Source organism: Lampris incognitus, chromosome 1, assembly GCF_029633865.1.
Source record: "Lampris incognitus isolate fLamInc1 chromosome 1, fLamInc1.hap2, whole genome shotgun sequence".
Taxonomy (NCBI): Eukaryota; Metazoa; Chordata; class Actinopteri; order Lampriformes; family Lampridae; genus Lampris; species Lampris incognitus.
In genome coordinates, this window is record NC_079211.1 from 100,156,807 (window position 1) to 100,179,234 (window position 22,428).

At 44.4% G+C, this 22,428-nt stretch overlaps 1 protein-coding gene across 1 annotated transcript in view; it reads right to left on the reverse strand.

Moving 5' to 3' along the window:
- Nucleotides 1–22,428, reverse strand: part of rasgrf2b (Ras protein-specific guanine nucleotide-releasing factor 2b) — a 61,919-nt gene that overhangs the window by 17,651 nt on the left and 21,840 nt on the right. The window contains exons 4-15 of the mRNA XM_056286253.1: nucleotides 11,929–12,018; nucleotides 10,837–10,973; nucleotides 10,488–10,604; nucleotides 9,652–9,731; nucleotides 7,387–7,580; nucleotides 7,099–7,208; nucleotides 6,802–6,920; nucleotides 5,986–6,146; nucleotides 5,773–5,839; nucleotides 3,791–3,927; nucleotides 3,125–3,207; nucleotides 2,514–2,762 (exon numbers count right to left, since the gene is read on the reverse strand). Coding sequence (XP_056142228.1) covers nucleotides 2,514–2,762; nucleotides 3,125–3,207; nucleotides 3,791–3,927; nucleotides 5,773–5,839; nucleotides 5,986–6,146; nucleotides 6,802–6,920; nucleotides 7,099–7,208; nucleotides 7,387–7,580; nucleotides 9,652–9,731; nucleotides 10,488–10,604; nucleotides 10,837–10,973; nucleotides 11,929–12,018 — 1,544 coding nt within the window. The remainder of the gene's footprint in view (nucleotides 1–2,513; nucleotides 2,763–3,124; nucleotides 3,208–3,790; nucleotides 3,928–5,772; nucleotides 5,840–5,985; nucleotides 6,147–6,801; nucleotides 6,921–7,098; nucleotides 7,209–7,386; nucleotides 7,581–9,651; nucleotides 9,732–10,487; nucleotides 10,605–10,836; nucleotides 10,974–11,928; nucleotides 12,019–22,428) is intronic.

Sequence of the window (22,428 nt, forward strand, 5' to 3'; positions counted from 1 at the left end):
GAAAAGGCAGACAGACTGAGCAAGAGTTTGGCGGGAGAGCTCAGTAACCTTGAAGCAAGCAGCAGAAACGCAGGCAGCAAAGGATGCTTCAGGACGAGAAATAAAGCAAATTGAAGGCCGGTGACAAAGAGAGGGTAGCAATCAATATAGATGGAGAGAGGAGTGCAGCCTTGAGGGTGTCGAACCGAGGAAGTAGTGCGTTGAGTCTGTGTGTGTGAGTGTGGGGTGGGGTGGGGGGGTAAAGATGTGCTTGTGGAGGAAATGCAACAGATGGGCTGCAGCTGGTACTCTTCAACACTAGAGAAGTGCTTTGTCCCTCTTCCAAACCATCACAGGACCTAACATGGTTGGATTGGTGAATTCTAAAGAGTGGTTTGTGTGGGGTTTGCATGTTCTCCCAGTGTCTGCGTGGGCTTCTGCAGGGCGTTCCGGTTTCCTCCCACAGTCCAAACCCATGTAAGTCAGGTGAGTCGGAGATACTAAACTGCCCCTAAGTGTGAATGTGTGCATGAATGTGTCTGCCTGTGTGTCGGCCCTGAGATGGACTGGCGACCTGTCTAGGATTTTTCCCCGCCTTCTGCCCCGTCAGCCCTGGGATAGGCTCCAGCACCTCCAACCCTAATTAGGATAATTGGCTTGGAAAATGAATGAATGAATGAATAAAGAGTGGTTGGTTATTTCCACCTATCCATTCATGTCAGATCAGCGAGTCACTGATGAGGGCAAGGTCATGCTGAGGCACCCGTCCAAGACCACAGAGGAGAGGAGAGGGGTAAGAAACAGAGAGGAGAGAAAGTGAAAGAAGGAGACAGGAAGCATGAGAGAGAGACAGAGAGTTACTTTGACTGGTCCAGGGCTATCTTCTTGATCTTCAAACTGTAGTCAGGACATATGGACGTGATGGACAGACGGTCAAATGAGTGGTACTGCACCCTGTAGTAGGAGAGGACATGAGTGGTTGGATGGATGGATGGATTACAACAATTGGATCAAAAGGGATGGAATAAGTGATGAAATGCACAAACAAGAGTATCTGGATAAATGGTGATGGTTAGAGAGTAGGTGAACAGTGTAATGAGAGGTGACGTGACGTGAAAGGACAGGGTTAAAACAGATGAATATTGTGAAAGAGGGTTTGGGAAGGGGAATGGGAATATGAGTCACTCAACAGCAGCATACCTTCTGCCTTCCAGATATTGACACATGAGAATGAGCAAGTCCAGGGCAGCGAGCCCCAGAGATATGACTCTGTGTGTGTGTGTGTGTGTGTGTGTGTGTGTGTGTGTGTGTGTGTGAGAGAGAGAGAGAGAGAGAGAACACACAGCGTTTGTGCGCTTGTGTGTCTACAGGTATGACTGAGTGAGCCCTTTTATCTCCCATATGAGGGAAACCAAAAGGGACGTTGAGTTAGTGGTTACTGACACACACACACACACACACACACACACACACACACACACACACACACACACACACACACACACACACACACACACCTGCCCTTGGGCAGAGGAAATGGTATAGCTTTTCCAGTTAGAGCAGTGATCAAGTCCTGACAGGAATATAAACAGACTATTGGATGCAGATAGAGCGTAGATGACATGGCGGGAGAGAGAGAGAGAGAGAGAGAGAGAGAGAGAGAGAGAGAGAGAGAGAGAGAGAGAGAGAGAGAGAGAGAGAGAGAGAGAGAGAGAGAGAAAAACCCCTCCTCTGACATATACTTTATTATTCCTATGGCTCTGCCAAGTGCAACATTGTCAAAGCATCTGTTCCACACACAAGCCAGTGTGTATTTCAGCCAATATGTATTTAACCTTGCAGCCAGAGGTGGTAGCTTGCTGTTGAGCCCAGGGCACTGACCCACATCTGAGTACATCATTCGCAGACTGAGAAAAACGGGAAAGCTCATAAAACACTCCCCCAACACACTCAGACAATGCCATTATGCACACACACACACACACACACACACAAATATGCATACTATTCAGACAAATGTATAAATACTGCACAGATATACACACATCCACGCACAAACTTGAAAAACATGACTGCAAGTGCATAAAAATGCAAACTCAAATTCATAAAACCTTCATTAAAACAAACTGGCAAGGGTTAATTATTGCAGGAATTGTGAGGCGCCTCTACCTCTGTGGGAGGTGTGTGTGTGTGTGTGTGTATATACCAGGTTTTTCTATCCTAATGGGGACCAAATGTTCCCATTAGAATAGAATAACCTGAGACCACCTACCTTGTGGGGACATATTATGGGACCCATGAGGAAATGGGTCTATTTTGGGTTAGGAATTGGGTTTTGATTTAGGGTTAGAATTAGGATTAGGTTAAGGGTTAAGGTTAGGCATGTAGTTATGATGGTTAGGGTTAAGAGCTATGGAATGAATATAGTCAATGAGGGGTCCCCACAAGTATAGGAAGACATGATGTGTGTGTGCTTTTTCCCTCCTTTTCCCCGTTGCTTCTGTGGAAATACATGTGTTTGAGGCATGTCTCGCCTGATCGGAATTGAGGTGAAGGGCTTCTTGTAGATGTCGGCCAGCTTGTCCATGACCACGGTAGCAGTGGTGAAGATCCTGTACGTATGGAGGAAGGTGTTCAGGAAGTCAATGGAGAGGAAGCGCAGGTCGGTCAGCCTCTCCAGCAGCCGTTCCACACTGGCATAGCGGATCTGGGGGACCTTGCAGGAGTTGAGCGTCTTGCTGAAGCAAATGTCAACATCATCTTTATGGAGACGCACATCGGATCTGATGGACACGCACAACATACAGGCAAACACACACAAAACCAAGCACGGGTGACTGTTGAGATGTAAAGCAAGGAAAAGGTTACGAGAGTAACTAAGCCAAAAATAGTGAGAGAAATTGGTAAAAAAAAAAAAATCTGTGCAAAGAATGTAGTTAAAATATAAGAGTGAAAACCAATGGATACCAATGCAGTCCAGCAGATTTTAAGCAACAGCATACACATAATAATAAAGCATAAAACATGATATAAAGCCTGATAATCTGCTTTAAGCCCACATAACTACAACTTTTTCACCCCGGGGTACTTAAGAAAGCAACATGAAGAGATGGGTGTTCCTCCTTACACATGCAAAGACACTTACTTGATCATATGAGGCACGGTAACCTTGGAGTTCTCCTCAAATACACTGGTCATCAATCCATTACAGCGGATATTGTCTATGCACTACAAAGACAAAGAAAAAGAGAGAGGGAGTAGACTAGTAATAAATAAAAACTGACAGAGAGAGAGGGAGAACTAGAGAGAGCATCTTCATGAAGCATTTGATGGAGAAGGAGTATTGTGCATTGCATAGAGAGAAATAAGATGTCAGAGAGGTTGTGAATCACAAAAGACAACAAAATCAAATTGACCATCAAATAGTCTTAAGTCCCTGGTTCAATCGTATTTAATAAAAAATATAATAACAATAATAATTTATTTGTCTTATATCCATCATTACAGCATCATATGTGTTTGTATGATGCTGGTGTGTGTGTGTGTGTGTGTGTGAGTGGAGGGGGGGGGGTTGCTGAGGGATACTGTTCTGAGGACAGCAAGCAAAATGATCCCCATAAACAACACCCTCCCCGGAGGGGTGCCACGCCTGTATCAGTGTTTATTTATCACTAAGCCTTCTCAGTGCCCCGGGGAGACACACTCCCTATATGCTCTGTTTATAGCTTCTTGTTATTCTGCCCCTCTGCATCTCACACAGGGACTCTCTGTGTGTGTGTGGGTGTGTGTGTGTGCTGACAGTCTATACTACCTGGCTAATATCACTTGTCCATGCAGCCTTCTCCTGCCGCGACGGTGCCAGCAGCACCACGGTGAAGGACTGACAATCAGATGGCTCTACAACCAGCTTGAAGTCCAACTGGCCAAACACCTGTCCCCCGGCCTTGGCTGTTAGGCAAACACGGAAGAGACAGCAGAGTTTTGCTTTTTTTATCGTTTACACTCAGAACAACACATCATTTCATCACTGACGAGAAGCAGTTGAAACACTCATGACAGGGCATGCACGAACCCATGCAAAAACCAAAACAGGTTAATTAAGGGGACCTGCTGTATTTAGTTAAGGCACCCCTAAGGATTAAGCTGAACTGTTAGATGTGGGCTGAGAGCAGGTGTGTGAGCGCATGTGGTGGTACATTTAGGTGTGTGTGTGTGTGTGTATAATAAAAATAATAATAATAACAATGGATTATATTTATATAGAGCTTTACCTTATCACAGCAAGGGGGGGGGGACTCACCTCAACCACCACCAATATGTAGCACCACCTGGGTGATGCACGGCAACCATTTTGTGCCAGATGCTCGCCACACATCAGCTTGAGGTGGAGAGGGAGGAATCATTGAACCAATTACATTGGGGGATGATTAGGTGGCCAGATGGAGAGAGTCAGGTTGGGAATTTTCACTCGGTCACTGGGGACCCCCTACTCTTTGCGATAAGTGCCATGGGATCATTAATGACCACAATGAGTCAGGTTTAATGTCTCATCCGAAGGACAGCCTCTCCTACAACAGTGTCCCCATCACTGCACTGAAGCATTAGGATTTTTTTTGTAAGGCCCAGAGCGAAGACTGCCCCCGACTGGCCCACCAACACCCCTTCCAGCAGCAACTTAGTTTTCCCAGAAGGTCTCCTATCGAAGTACTTGCCAAGCCCATACCTGCTTAGGTTCTGTCATTCGGCAGAACCAGGGTACATGTTGGCATGGCTGCTGGCTGTGTGTGTGCGTGTGTGTGTGTGTGTGTGTGTGTGTGTGTGTGTGTGTGTGTGTGTGTGTGTGTGTGTGTGTGTGTACATACACACAGGGTGTTGTGATGCGTCTAGTGCAGCAGTGTGTAGTTGGAGGGAAGGTGCATGTGTTCTTCCAACCCGCTTGTGTCCCTCCTGCCCTTAGCTTGCTGCCGCTGGCTAGCCTTTGTGGCGAATAGGGAAGCATCCTAGCGTGTAAGCCTTCCCTTGCCAGTACATAGCCTCTCCTTCACCAAGACTCCTGCCAGGCCTCCCCGTGGCCACACATGGTAACTGGGGTCTTGCGGCTCCAGGCTAACTTGGCAGGGGATCTCGGAGCAGCAGTGGGCCCCAGAGATATGGTGTGCAGGCACTGGCACCTATCAACCACTGCCCCGCTGCCTTGTGGGTGAGTCTGGAAGACATAAGGCTAAGGGAGCTTACCCCAACAGAAAAGCAAGCTGTGGCGGCACGCTTCAAGGCGGTTTCCGAAAAACTGGATTTCCGGCAGCCCCCTGCAGTTGTGTGGAGGTGCCGGTCGTCTAGGGATCCCCCTTGCCATCGGAACCATCTCCTCTACAATCAAGTCATGTGGCGTTGGGAGAAGCGCACCCCCCATGCCACTTTAAAAACCATCTCTGCGCAGGTATCTTCTGCTATCTGAGTCCTCAAAGGACCCACAAACAGAAGAAGATGGTCATCATCGGGCACGATGGACAACCAGCAAGCAAGTGTGTGTGTGTGTGTGTGTGTAGGGCAAGCTTTTCTCACTTGCTTACGCAATACTGAGTGAAACAGATAGGTGATGTCAGTGGGTCAAAACCTGACATTTTAAGAGGTGACCATCTGATATTTAAAAGGAAGTCATTTCTTGACATTTATCCTCTAATGCCTCGATTAACCTGCATAAGGCGGGGGAGATTAATGAGCCCATAAGGGCTGTCTGACTGCGTTGACCAGCACGGACTAACGGGAAGCCTGTCATGAGTGTGGTGAACTTACAGTCTTCATCGTTCCCATCCGGTTCTTCTATAAGGGTGCAGTCGATGAGGGACAACACTCCACCCTGCTGCAAGAATGGACGAGCAAATATGCACATCTAGTTACGACATCTTGCATCACGGACCACGTTAGCTTAACAAAGTATTGAAATCTAATGTAAAATGAGTTTCGCCTTGAGCGCCACGGAAACCGTCGGGACGAGGGTCCACTCACCTTGAGCAGGTGCAGTTTCCCCCCAGAGCTGCGCGTGCATATGAGGAAGTGTTTGGTGAAGAGGAAGCACTGCCGCTCTCCTTCCTTCTTCAGAGAGAGAGAGCCCAGGCGCACCTTGCTCAGCTTCCCGCGCTCCACCGACGGCAGCTGGATCAACGAACCTTGAAAGAGAGAAACACAATTTCATAAGGTCATGATTCGGACAGACAACTTTTTACCTGGGTCACGTTAAGATAAGATCCATCCATCCATTATCCAAGCCGCTTATCCCAACCGGGGTCACGGGATGCTGGAGCCTATCCCAGTAGTCACTGGGCGGCAGGCGGGGAGACATCCTCTACAGGCTGCTAGTCCATCAAAGGGCCCACACACACACAAACACACACACACACACACACACACACCTAGGGACAATTTAGTATGGCCGATTCACCTGACCTACATGTCCCGTGATAACCCCCAAGGTCGGACTACCCCAGGGCTCGAACCCAGGACCTTCTTGCTGTGAGGCGACTGTGCTAACCACTGTGCCACCGTGACGCCCATAAGATAAGCTAAGATAGGATAAGTTTTATTGGGCCTCATAGGGAAACCTCAAATTCAAAGACAAAACAGAGGACTAACAGATACTCTTTCAGGTACACAACAAGTCAGCATCCTGAGACGGCCCACAGAGGTCCACGGGGAAATCTCTGTGGTCCGAGATCTCATGTAGAAAAAAAAAACATAAGAGGGGGAAAAAACAACTCCTGGGCTTTGACATGTGACGAGCGGTGCTGTCAGCTGATGAAGATGATGGTGTAGCTCAAGACTCACCCTGTCTGATGAAGGTCTGGCTTGTGTCAAGGAGAATATCACAGCCCTCCACAATCATCCTCTCTATGGCCAGGTTCTTACGGATGTTCTCCGTGTCACTCACCTCATCGTGCATCACCCTGGCCAGACACACACACACACACACACACACACACACACACACACACACACACACACACACACACACACACACACACACACAGATAAGTGTATTTTCAATCTAAAAACAAAATAAATCACATCACACATCATGATGTATCAGGACATTATGGACCGTTGCGACAACCAGACAGTTACCTGGACAGTTCTTCTAGTTTGGATTTTGCAAACTCAAGACTTTTGCGCTCCACATGCTCATGAGGAGTGTGTGCCAGTAACTCATGCAGAGTGATGATGTAGCGGGGAATCTGATGTTAGGAGGTAGCAGACAGACAGAGAAGTGGTAAATTAACATGGGAAAAAGGGAAAGACTTACTTAAAAACACATGGATACAATACCATTTCTCTAATCCTATCCTATATGAGACTTAATTTAGTGTGTTCAGTCTGTGTGTGTGTGTGTGTGTGTGCGCGCTCCTGCTTTACCTGGAACATAGGGTATGTGAGGAAGGTCTCCAGCATCCTGCCCTCGCAGGCAGCATTGGACTCATATTGTTTGAGGAGCTTGTCGAAGTCCCTGTTCTGCTTACAGTTAGCCAACACCTGCAGGCTGTACTGGTGGTTGCGCACAAACTCCTGGTAAATGTTCAGCATGGGCAGCAGGATGTCAAACAGGTCAGCTAGATAAAACACACACACACACACACACACACACACATACACACACACACACTACATTACTTCTAAAGTTGCATATGTATAAGTCAATAAACATGTTTACTAGTGTGCTAGCATTGGTGCACAGTTTATCTTGAAAATTAAATGTCAATACTGCCCTGTTAGAAGGGAATAAGCCCAATTACAGTTGCACAAGGCTTTCTCTAAATACTCGAGTTACATGCTGGCCACATTTCTGTGGCATCGCAATTTTGCAGTGTGTCAACAGTACTATAAATAAATCTTCACCTAAAGGTCTTCCAAAGCATAATTGAATATAAGTTGGATATTGACTGTTAGTGTCTCATTTCATTTCTTTTTTTTATTATTTTCCCCCCTTTTTCTCCCCAGTTGTACCCGTCCAATTACCCCACTCTTCCAAGCCGTCCCAGTCACTGCTCCACCCCCTCTGCCGATCCGGGGAGGGCTGCAGACTACCACATGCCTCCTCCGATACATGAGGAGTCACCAGCCGCTTCTTTTCACCTGACAGTGAGGAGTTTCACCAGGGGGACGTAGCGCGTGGGAGGATCACGCTATTTCCCCCAGTTCCCCCTCCCCCCCGAACAGACGCCCCGACCAACGACAGGAGGCGCTAGTGCAGGGACCAGGACACATACCCACATCTGGCTTCCCACCCACAGACACAGCCAATTGTGTCTGTAGGGATGCCCGACCAAGCCGTTGGTAACACAGGGATTCAAACTGACAATCCCCTTGTTTGTAGGCAACAGAATAGACCACTACGCTACCCGGAGGCCTACTGTCTCATTTCTGAATCTGTTGCTATAATGTTCCACTCAGCAGTCAATCTTTGGAGAGGGATCCCTCTTCTGATGCTCCTCATAAGGTTTCTCCCATTTTTCTTTCCTGCAAATACTTTTCTTCATCAAAATCAGGGGTATAAGGACAGAGGGTGCCATCCATTGTCAACTACTGTGTAAATGATTTTCACTTTATTGATTCAATGGTCAAAGTAGACCTTTTTCAGGTAGCTGTCCATTCTACCCAGATTTGGAGCAGCAGAACATGAGCCGCAGAGCAGCACCGCATAAGGCAGTGCTTTTCTCCACGGCACACTATATATGGAACTGGGAGTCTGGGCCGAACCGGAGCTGACCAGGCCTGAGATTTGAACCAGTGGCCTTCTGGTTCCTGGCACACCTGTTTTAAGGCTAGGTTATCTGTTGTTCTCACTCAAAAACATGACCATATCCCATTCTAACCCTAACTCTCATTTGTAGGATATTCTGAAATACTATTTAAGGTCTCATTGTCCAAATCCATCACATAGATCACAGAGTAAGATTATTAGGCAACGACATTATTTTGTCAGTGATTCACGATTACCTTGCCCTCCAAAATAATAACTGAATCAAAAACAAGCCTGAAAAAGCACTCCATGTGTTTACAGTGCTTTCATTAATATCAGAAGTTTTAATGCTGCTGTTTGCATTCATTTGATATTTCTGCGGCCCGTTAATGTCTCAGCATACTACTGTACATTACACACGGAATATAATGAGGACATCGTCACTTGGTTATTATTCCTGATATAAAACCCATGCTTTGCATATTGTGTACATAAAGTAAATTGCAGGTCCAATAACTAAAGGCATTATTATAGATATGGTGCTTTTTTTCTTTTCTTATTTTTCAAAAAATAAAACAAAGAGGAAGTGTTGGCTTATATACTAATGAAAAAGAACTGCAAGTACTCTGTCAGTGCATCCTGTCTTTTTGGACCTGTCGCAAGTGATTTGCCTCCGTTTTACACCGTTCACCCTGCAGCAGTGTGTCTCCTAGGTGATGCTTAAGGGCATCTGTTTCAGAAGGGTGAAGTTATGGGTTGCTTTTGTGTCTGGGTGGTCATTGCCTGTCAAGACAATTTGTTTGTGCGTATGTTAACTGTTATCTGGTAAGATAAAGATACCAACATGTGCAAGAAACAATATTTGTGAACGTGTGTGTGTGTGTGTGTGTGTGTATGTGTGTGTGTTTTATTTTATTGTGTGAGCTTAAATAATTGCTTACCCAGCACCAGAGTTGGCCAGTTTGCTATCCGAGCCTTAAGACCTTGATGGAAAATCTCATGTAGAAACATGATGGTCTCACTGAGGACAAAGAGGATAAGATTGCAAAGAAAGTAATAAAAACATAAGGCCTTTTGCTGTTGTTTTTCTGCTGGATATACTTTGGGTAAGAAAGCCCAGCATATATATTCGCGTTTCATCACACTTCAATGCAAGGATAAAAAGAACACATGGATCACCCACACACACACAAACATAACACACAAGCACAGATATAGTCATTTGCTCACATAGTACAAAAGAGTGAGGTCTGCACATTAAACGGTTCCCAATAATTATTTTATTTTTCTTAACTTGGCAACGTTTCAGTCAGATCTTCCTCAGGCCTGAGCATCAATGGTGTTCTGCAATTTTTTCTGTCTTGCAACGAAATATTTTTTTCTGGCAGTGCACACATTTGGTTCCTCTTCTATATTCATGTGCCCACACAAGCACCCACACGGTGCATACAGCATTAGCATGGATAGCCATTGATTACAATTATACAATTTATAATTAGCAGACGCTTATATCCAAAGATACATCTGAGAGGTAGTTGGCTTGTAGAGCATAAAGAATCTATTCCACAGACTCTTACTGGATCTTTGTCCCAACTGGGGTTTGAACCCCCGATCTCTGGCAGAAAGGTGGCATTCTTACCTACTGAGCCAGCTGCTCTAGTTGCATGCTGTATTACAAGACCGTTTTCACGCGCACACATCATGCATGAATGCAAATGCACAAATCCCCACAAAGCAGCACACATTAACAAATCAACAAAGGCCCACACTTGCACACCTGTTAAGGAAAATGCTGCTGACATCATCATGGCTGATGGGAGGCTTCTTGGAACTGGCTGCCATCCTCAGAGGTCTGAGGAAACAGTTGACCAGGATATACAGCTGGTGGACATACCTGCCATCATCAAAAACACAGATAAGCACCTCGAGATGGGAATCTTCCTCAGTTATCTGACTTAGACCTGCTAGGGACATATGCTAATCTCAGTCTTGATCAAATACTTGTGAATAAACTATAATTGTACGGTTCTCATCTCATAATGGTCAGCCATTTTGACATTTCTCACATCTTTCTGCTCTCTCTTTAATAGTTTGTGTGTAGGCGTACACGGGTTCTATGTACATACTCCGTCTCAGCCTCCAACATGTTGAAGACGATCTGGTTCCTCTTTCTCATGCTTTCAGCGTGAGGGGAGCAGATGTAGTCCTGAACGATGATTTTCCACTTCCTGCGACACAGCCAGCCCCGCATGAAGCTCTGCACCTGGAGCGAGACACACAAAGAGGGAAGTGGTATTCATTCAAGACACCATGGAAAGCCATGTTAATGTGGGCTTTCTATATAACCCAATACGACACCAGCTGATTTCACTAATGGGTCCTGACTGGCTGAAAGTGTGCTAATTAATAAAATCAGCTGGTCTGGTGTTGGTTGGGAAAGAAATCCTGCTGACACATGACTCTCTCCATGGCACATGATGGAGCGCTACTGATGTAAGGTAATACAAGTTAATACAGCGGTTCTCAGTTGGGTCCTCGGGTATCACGAGTACTTCTGGTTTTCTGTTTTGCCAGGTAGTTCATTACAGTCCCATGTTGTTCCGGGTCTTAAACCTCTCTGACTGGAGGCTGGAATAACGGTCAGAGACCAGAAAACCAGAAGTACTGGTGGTACCCAAAGACTGAATTGACCTTTCGCAAAGTCCCACCCCCCTTAGTTACTGTTGCTATGCCCGTCAAGCATTTCAGAACTATCCAGGAAGTAGCCGGAAAACACCAAAACATGAAGGAAGAAATCAGCGCATTGTGTGGGTAAAAGTAACAGTAATAATACGTTAGCTGTATTAGCTATCAAGAATAGCTAGTAGCAAGCTTAGCTTGGAGCAGACAGGTATTTTTGTTTATTTTGGAAGGATTAAGCTGGCCACGGGGTCTGCTATACTGCGAAATCTATTGCCGACATTGCGCTTCTTGAGTTCTGGGTTTCGGGAAGGGAAAGAAAATTACACCCCCTCCAAACTTGCAGATCCCATAGGCACACCGTTTCAGCATTTTGTTGTGTGTTTGAAAGCTTGACGGACTGTTGCTAAGGTAGGGTTGGACAAGCACCGTTCTGGGGCGGTACTTTGTGAAAGGTCAATTGAGATCCACTGGGTTAGGACACACACACATGCAAACAAACACATACATGTAAAACTGAGCGTTACGGTATGTGTTACCTTCTTGATCTTTTTGATGTCTGGATCTTCCTCTTCTTGGTACACATGGTAAGGGCGCATTCGTTCCTTGGTTTTGTTCAGGGCTATAATCTTTTAAGAGAAAATTTAAATGAATTTTAAATGAATTCATCTACAATGGTCAGTTTATTATGCAATGGTACTTCATCTTAACATTTGTGGAATGACTGATGAGGAGTGCATTGGCCAAGATCTTAGTATATTGATTTTTGTATGTAGTTCATATGTTGCGCAACAAAATTCGTCATTGAGGACACTGTTTTTCAAATCTTATCTAACATTCTGTTGCGGTAGACACATTTTTACACAACACAAAAGTATTATATGTCTAAAGGAAGCAAGATCCATCCATCCATCCATTATCCGAACCACTTATCCAGCTCTCAGGGTCGCAGGTATGCTGGAGCCTATCCCAGCAATCATTGGGCGGCAGGCGGGGAGACACCCTGGACAGGCTGCGAGGCCATCACACAGGGCCCACCCACACACACACACACACACACACACATATATATATTCATACCTAGGGACAATTTAGTAATGCCGATTCACCTGACCTCCATGTCTTTGGACTGTGGGAGGAAACTGGAGGACCCGGAGGAAACTGAAACAGACACGGGGAGAACATGCAAACGCCACACAGAGTACGACCCGGGACGATCCCCAAGGTTGGACTACCCCGGGGCTCGAACCCAGGACCTTCTTGCTGTGAGGCGACCGTACTAACCACTGCACCACCGTGCGGGCCAGGAAGCAAGATATATGGATTTCTCTAAATGGAGCTGTGGGCGTTTCCCCAATAGATAAGGATCAGATTTCCCTACCAATCTTGTGCTTCCACTGACATAGACAGAAAAGGAGAAAGAGGAAAAAGGGAGGGAATAAGGGTAAACGAGAGAGAGGAGAAATTTCATTTATACTGAGTGTTATCCGCATATGACAGGGTTGACAAATTGAGTTAAACGTGTTTAGGCTGGTAAGAGCTGGGCTGCAACACCCCTAAGACTATAAACAAATAAATGTTCTGCTCTCTGTAGTTTACTGTAGGACACCATAGACAACAAGACACGTACAGCTCTATTTTCATAGTGGCAGCACAAAAGTGGAAATTTTCCCGCCTGCATCCGTTTGGTAATTTCATGGCTCAAAAGGGACCTATCTGCGCTTGGGTGTAGTGATGCAGCTGGGGGGTGCATTAATGCAGATCTACTGGCACAGTACAATTTTGGAGTCCATTTTGGCTTAAAATTTGCACCTCCGCCAATGCTGGCTCAGACCAAGCCTAAGTGCAGATGCAGGTACAATGAACGATTTTCATGCAGCATTTTGTGTGAGGATGCACAGCAATACAAATGTGTTTTACTGGTTTACTTTATGTCAGCCAATTTCCCCAACTAAAATAAATCACTTAACCAATAGCAGCGACTAACTGAAGGCAATGATCTGAATAAGTTAATCAGAAGAAAAAAAATGTCTATGTGGCTGTTTAATTTGATGTGAATGAAATACAATTTGCACTAATAATGATGCATGGAAAGTTCAACCTAACTTGGCTAAATGAATGTCTGTCTGGTCCAACAGGATATATCCATGGAAGACAAATTGTCTATGCTAGAGAATGCCATCTGGTCGGGTTGGCTCTAATGAAATTTGGCTATAGTGGGCTATATATCCCTCCCGTAAGCAGGACAGGACCAGAGCATATTTTTTTTCTGAGTCATGGGATCAGGACATGAGTGAAAATCCACTCCTGTGTCAGGCTAATGACTTGACTTGTGTCCATTGTCATTCTCTCTAGATTTGTGCAAAACATGAGAACACTGAGGTCAATTTGTAAATTTTGTAAATGAGGCTGTTGAATAATGATCTTTTTTAAACATATTTTGTATTGTTGCAATCTATAGGACTTGAGTATATAATTCGAAGGCGGCGGCAGTGCTGGGAAACAATTTATCACTGCTGGATTTCATACATCCAAGAAAACCAAGGAGGAATGCGCCGTTCTAATAGGCTTCCCTCTTCAATACTAAATTAAAATGACATACATACATGCATACTAAAGGGAATGAGAGGTGCTGATTTGATTGGCCAAGTCAAAGCCCACCTCAACTCCACCTGCTTATAATGTATTCATCATAATCCAACCCCTATATCAACTGCACCATGCTGTGCCAAAATTGCACTTGCATATGGTCACCAAATTACCAAAAATTTTACTGGACACACTCAAATGTGCCAGTGCACTTGTGCTGAGTTCCATGAAAACAGAGCCCCTAAAGTATAGTCAGTTGAATATTTTTGCATCTTTTTATTGCAAATTTATATCTAGAGGAACCATGAAATCAACTCACTCAACAACAACAGCTTATAAATATTTTCTGTATTCATGCCATTTTCAGCCCATGGATGGCTATCATTAGACAGAGGAGCTGGGACCATTGGTTTGCCTTTTGCTAGTATTTGACATTTCCTTGCTGGGAGTAGGAAAAGCCAGCAGCCCAAAAAAGAAAAACTGATGTCAGTTCCCAGGTTTGCTGGGACACTTAAAAGGGATGACATATACAGAGAAAAGGTCTGCCAGATGCCAAACTTGAAATATAACATTTTTGGGGGGGGGGGGGGTCTTAATTAGAAATAAAATTCCCCTTTTCCAGTGCTGGGACTTAGGCAAAAAAAAAAAAAACACAGCTGAGGAGTTAGAACTCCATTGCGGTATAAAACAGGTTTTTTGAAGGTTTTGTATCACTGATCCCCATTTTGGTAGGCAATGGAATAGATCGCCACGCCACCCGGATGCCCTCTTTTAATAACTTTTGATCATGTCACTGCCCGATCCAAGTCAACCATAGCTATGCGTTGCACATGCAGGCAGCGACAGAGTGCAGCATTAGTCGTAGTGGCATAAGGTAGTTTCGACGAGCCCCAGTGCACACTATTATGACAGGCCCAAGTGCACGCAAGTTACTAGTTATGAAACATACACACACACACACACACACACACACACACACACACACACACACACACACACACACACACACATACACACACCATTAGGCGTATATATATTTTACTAACAATGTGTTGGATTTTACAGTCAAATGAGTTACTTAAGACTTTTATTGGGAAAGTAGCTATCAGAACCATGGATAGCGCTCTGACAAAGAGTAACATAAACAGACAGTCAATGAAATCAACAAGTCAACTGATCAACCAACTATAGCTGGAATGTTTACATAACTATAGCTGTTATTGGTAAGTTATTTTCACAAAGCCTTTGGTACAGTGAATCATCCGAGTCTGCTGAACAAACACAGCTCATTTCAACTTTCCTCTGCAGTGGTAATGATGCTCTCCTCTTACTTATCTAACAGGTCCCAAGTGGTTAAAATCGGTCATGTAACATCTCCCCCTATAACTTGGAATATGGGCATTAGTTCCACAAGGCAGCATTCTGGGTCCTTCACTATTTCTTCTGTAAATCAATGACCTACTCAATGTGTGTAAATATTCTAATTTTCTCCTATATGCCGATGATATACTGATATTTTCCTTTATGACCCAAACCCTGATGTCGTAAACTCAAAACCACATGAGTGGTTGAAATCTAAACAGCTAAGAAAACAAAATGTATGCATTTCTATTCTCCTAAGAAATCTATATCCGTTTGACCCCATTCATTTTGCGGGTCAAACACTATCCATCACAGAAACCTACAAATATCTTGGAGTATCCCTCGGTTAACACCTCACTTATCAAAACCACATTCAAAATTTAACGAAGAAGCTAAACCAGAAATTGTATGCTTATCAGACCATACTGTACCCATACTGTCTCAGGCACATATCATTCCTTCAACAACATCCTACTGTCTTCCAATCTGGTGCCTCACCAAGGAAACAATTGAATCAATAGTAAGACTCTACAATAAAGCTCATAAGATCCATGGCAACCTTCCCCCTTGGACTCACAACTGCACTGCATTTTCACATTCTAATGCCCTGGCTTTTCAGAACTACAAGAATAATCTGGCCATTTAATTTCATTTTCAGATCCAGAGCAACAACCCCCCCCAAAAAAACAAAACAAAAAAAAACAAACAAACTTACTGTTCTATTTACAAAACACAACACAAGACAGGTTCACATCACTATCAATCTCACATGCACTTATTACATTATCCGGCTTACAAAAACAACTATAGTCAGAGATCATTTTTTCACACATACACTATAATCTGAAACGAGATCCCATATTACATTAGAGTAATAACCTCTAAAAAGGTATAACAAGGCATATAATAATAATAATAAATAAATCTTATATAGCGCTTTTCAAGTACTCAAAGTCGCTTTACAATAAATGGAGTGCAACAAGACGACAGATGAACGTAACACAGACATACAGGGGTGGATGGGAAGGGGGGCTACGAGAGGGAGGCGGCAGCCACAGACGACGCCAGCGGTACTCTCCGACTTGGACAGATATAAAGGGAAAGAAAAACAAACATCATAAACACTATCTCATGGAACAACCCACCTGCAACCACTGATTCAACTCACATACTATACCATCCGCCCCTCAGTAGTGTCTATGTAGCTGTCTGTTTTGCTGTTGTTTTGTTTCTGTAATTTTTTTTGTTTTTATTTTGCATTGTAATGTGCCTCTGTCTTTTATGTGCCGCAGAACAGGAACCTGCTGTAAACCAGTTTTAACTGAGTCAAGCCAGTTTAAATATAATGCATTTTAACATCTGTAATGTTACAAGTAAATAAGTAAGCATGTAGGTGAAAAAAAACACATCAGCAGGCGAGTTGCTAGATAACTAGCCTACTGTAAATGTGTATAGCTGACTAGAGCTAATGTTAAGTTTATTTGTGACATCAACAAACTGTTTCCGCAGTCAGTTTAACCAGTTATTTGTTGTTGTCGGATTCACAGAACGGAGATGCGTGCATCACCTCATATCTGTGATTGAAATGTTGGGAGAAATCCTTGTTGCTGGGGATATAAACTGCCAAAGAAGAAAAAAAAATCAAATCATGCACCGGTGTGTCATTACTACATTTCAAAATCCTCCATTGCACACGTCGTGTCGTGGTGTAAATCATTTGTACTGTATTTTATGTACAGTAATTAAGTAATTTTTTCACGGTTGCTTTCCTAATCATGCAATAATTGGAGGAGGGAAAATGGACTGTCAATCAGACTGTGTGTGTTTGTGTGCGGGCGGGGGGGGGGGGGCTGGGGGCTGGCAACAGTTTATAAAGAAGCCAAAGGAATCTAATTTAGGGATCTTTGCTACTTTCTCCTGTTCTTTTCTCTCTTGTCTTTTCTTGCTGCGGCTTTTATGTTTGAAAGGCATGACTGCTCACTCAGCTTGCAGATGTGCCCAGCTTCTCACTCTTAATGTTCAAATTTTGCACCTAAACTAGCTACATCATCTTGTTTCATCACATGATCAAACAGAGACTTGACATTGGACAACGGCATACATATTACCCAGCAATCATTATTGCATCCCTGTATATGACAGAAACACCAAAGAAAATAAGAAATTATTAATTTAATTGAATAGTTTTCATAGTTTATAGTTTATGTAGAATATGTATATAATTTTGCTATAGATTGCAACAGACTTTTTTTTAACAAACAAAATGAAAACCATGATGGGGGTGGGTTTGCATTTTCAAGGACATATATACATATCTATATACTTCCAAGGTGGCAATCTGAATCCCTCACAAGGGTCCGTTCTCCACCCAATACATTGTTTGAGGGCCCACTCACTCTATGCCCCCCCCCCGATGGACCCTAATGCAATCGCACTGCCTGCACTGTCTATACATACGCCATTGGTTGGTCGAGCAAGCTAGGGAGTGACTGAAGAGAGGGAGCAGCGATAGCAAAGGTAAGTGTTTTTCACAAAGGTTTTTAATTACCGCGACCATGAGAGGTTCTTCATTATAGTCATATAGTCATGCACAAAAAAATTGGTTGGTTGGTCGAGCGAGCTGGGGAGTGAATGAAGAGAGGGAGCGGCAATAAGGAACGATAGAGGAAACAAACCTTTTTCGAAGGTTTTTAATCACAACAGCCACGATAGGTTTTTGATCATACAGTCATAACTGTGCACAAAAAAAACGTAGGCTGATAGGTCCAGTAGTTTGTGAGATTACCTGCAGAGAGAGAGCGAGACACACACACACACACACACACACACACACACACACACACACACGCGCGCGCGCGCGTATTAATCCTGTCATAGGCCCCTGGGCCTGACTAAGCCCGCGGGCCCCTTCTGCCCCCCACAACCACATGGCCACCACTACAAACCGATTTACCTCTGCACAGAGTCATACTGCTAAGCCTCATCACAACAAGCTTATTGCACATACAGTTTGCATAATACAGTTCAGCTCAGTTTGCATGATACAAACATCTCTAACCCTAACCCTCCAACAGTATGACATGTCACACTTCAAAATTTCAGCGAAACTACTAAACACCATCAGCAATACATTTCCGCACCACTGCAAACACCAACAGACCACAACAGACGCATTGCAAGTTGCATAAATAGTCTATAGCATATTAATACCATAACAACTAGCATTAAGATTAAACACTGACCCTTAGAAGTGTCTGTGCCTGGTTGTCTTGGCAGCAAAATCCTTGAGATTTTTTGGGTTGCTGAGTCGCACAACTCGCACCTGTCACTTCATCCTGTTAACTCTGGTATTTTTTTAAGTAACTCCTGGTCTCGCTTTTCTTTTTCTTTTTGGCCCTTTCACTTTTGAGCACCGCTCTCATGTCTCTGAAATTCTGTCATGTTTTTTGTTTTTTTTAATCAAAAGGTCACCAGAGATCATAACGCTGCAACACTGTGACACCAACCTGACCAATCAGTGTCAACAAATCACCATTGGCAACAAACCAGCCAATGAGTAAACAGGAGTTATGACATTAACCATCCATTATCCAAACCGCTTATCCTTACTCAGGGTCGCAGGGATAATGGAGCCTATCCCAGGGAGACAACCTGGACAGGCCGCCAGGCCATCACAGGGCCCGCCCCCCCCCCCCCCACACACACACACACACACACACACACACACACAGGGACAATTTAGCATGGCCGATTAACCTGACCTACATGCCTTTGGACTGTGGGAGGAAACCGGAGCACCCAGAGGAAACCCATGCAGACACGGGGAGAAAATGCGAACTCCACACAGAGGAAGACCCAGGACGACCCCCAAGGTTGGACTACACCGGGGCTCGAACCCAGGACCTTCTTGCTGTGATGTGACTGCGCTAACCACTGCGCCACCATGCCATGACATTAACCCTCCCCTAAAAATTATTATTATTCGTTATTATTATCTGAATAAAATGGAAGGAATCTGTCTGTATGTATGACTGTACTTCGATAATCTTGACAACTGTTCAGCCCATCGACTTCACACTCGACAAGGTGTTTGGACTGAGCAGTTATCGAGAAAATCGAAGGACAGACCTACAGACATACAGACAGAGATGCTCCTCCCGTGGCGACCAGACAAACAGCGCCACTCAGCCATCGCAACCCACATTGGGGTGGGAGAGGGGATAACACCCGCACGGGCACTGCACTAGTATTATTAATAGACATCCACAGGCCCTTTGAAAATCAGGGCCCCTGGGCTTCAGCCCAGGACAGCTTGTGCATTAAATCGCCACTGCACACACACACACACACACATACACATACACACACACACGACCAAACGCATAATCCGCTCCAGGCTATCCGCCTGGCGGGGATAAAGAGGTTGAGAGCACTACTGGCACCATATATGCAAGTCCTGCCGATATATTTTTACCCTTAAGCCTGTGACGGCAGCAGCTTGAAGGCTGAAAATAAAGCCACACTCAAGCAAACGGTTACATCTTCATTTCTTGATTCAACAGCTTAATCATCTAAATTGTAGTGGAAACACCTGTATGCCAAGTGTCACCAATAGTTACAGTGGTTGGCTGGTTTCATTATTTATAATCAGATGAGAGAAAACACACACACACACACTCACACACACAAACGAGCAAATAAGAAAGTAATGTTTTAATGAGACGGATCACCATTTCCACACCGGCACTCCAAGTCTAATCCTTTATTCATGAGCAGGCCCATTACCCTAGCACAGCGGTCGGGAACCTATGGCTCGTGAGCCATATATGGCTCTTCCGGTGACGGCATATGGCTCCCAGACAATTTTGAGTTGAAAAAAAAATCAGTTTGGAACTGATTTTAAAATACTTGTGATATTTCTTAATAATACTGTGTCATTTTAAAGTAAACAGAAATTAGTTTTGAAGATAAATTTCACAGGTCACGGGTCACCCGTGGGTCGGGTCGGGAACCAATGGCTCGCGAGCATGTCCGGGTCATTGTAAAGGTGAAGAAATCAATTTGATCAGATAGCCAACTAGTTTATCCGCTTCAACCCTTGTAAGGGAAAAGAGGGCGAAAATAAAAAAAGACGGTGGTTACCGTGCATTCCAGGCTGCGTGCGCAGAGGAATCTGCATTTGTGGAGAGAGCAGGATCTGCCGTATGTCTCATATGCAATGATAACATTGCATCGATGAAACGGTCACATATAAAGCGGCACTTCGATACGCCATGCAGCACCAGAAGTCGCATTAAAAGTAAGACATATTTCATTTATTATACGTTAAAAATACTATATGGCTCTCAATGAAATATATTTAGAAATATTTGGCTTTTATGGCTCTCCCAGTCAAAAAGGTTCCTGACCCCTGCCCTAGCAGATGTATCCTATTGTACGATCATTAGTAGCTTCATTATTGACATTGCAGTTTAACCATTGCATGTAGCTGGGAACACGTTTGCTGCTAATGGAAATTTTACCCTCAAACGAAAGCAGCACCCATCCCGCTGAAAAACTGTTATTTCTTCCCCATGACAGAAAACGCTAGTACAAGCAAATTGTTTATACAACCAGTCACTGGGACAGATGAGCTTAAGCACAAAAAAAAAACCCCAAATATGACAGCAAACAGTTGGTTTGGGGAAACGCTGTCAGCTGGACCACTAAGCTGGCAGCTTCCCCTGCAGCCCAACAGCTGTGCAGGGCAGCATTCACTTTCTATACAGCACCTGTATATATTATGAATGACTCTGCACTGTCTCCTGGCAAGCTATGCATTTCAAAAACAAGTACCGGGGAGGACTATGACGGCAAGCGTATACTGGGCTGTGACACCCCCGTTGCCTCCCCATAGTCGTGCCTTCCCATCCAATACATCAGGAACTCTGCAATGATCCGGCGGTGCAGAGCACACCTCTGATTGGCAACGGCATCAAAGCCGGCGGTAAGGCTGTTAGCACCAAACAATCCTGCCACAGTAATAACTCAAGCCACAATCACTTTGTTATAACTGTAAGGATGGGCAATGCATGCACACACACACACACGCACGCACGCACGCACGCACGCACGCACGCACGCACGCACGCACGCACACACACACACACACACACACACACACACACACACACACACACACACACACACAAAGAAAAACACATATGCACTTGGCACTCCTGCTATAAAAGTTCTGGCACAAACACACATATCCACATGCATGCACAACTGTGCACACACATAGACATAGACACACACTCATGCAAAAAAAAAAACAACAACACACACGTAAACAAATGTGTGCACACACCCTCATTTACACAAATCTGTAAACACACTTAATCTAGTTTTGTTCTTGAATGAGCTCCATTAGCGGTCACTGGACACAGATTTCATGGTAAACTGTGTTTTACTACAAGAAATGAGATGGTAGATCTTATTACCACAAACCATGAATTACCTGCAGTCAGTTTGTGTGTGTGTGTGTGTGTGTGTGTGTGTGTGTGTGTGTGTGTCTGTCAGACAGGACTGTGTTGAAGGCACAGCATTTAGTTCAGATTAACAATGATCCAGGGTCTCTTGTGTCTGCTCATGTTTTCATGTGATTTTGTGTGTTTTCTGTGTGTGTGTGTGTGTGTGTGTGTGTGTGTGTGTGTGTGTGAGAGCGATCTGATTTATCACGCTGCAGTGGGAACGTGGCTGCGTTCGATAAGCGTAGTTGTTTGGCAGCTGTTTGTGAGGGAGGTGATGGGCTATCTTTATCGAGCAGCGAGCTCCTCCTCCTCCCAGCTGATTGACCGCTGTTCTAACCCGCTCCTTAGCGAGGCTGTCAGGGACACATCTGTTAACCTCACACTCAGTCATGCACAAACACTTGCTCTCTCTCACAAACACAGACGAACTGAAGGGCACACAAATATATGCACACATACACACATTCATACGGACTCACAAACATACACACCAACACAAACACATGCAGACATATAGGTGAGGTATACTAGTGACTCTACTTATCTTGATCATCTAATGATTCCAGACACCAGACT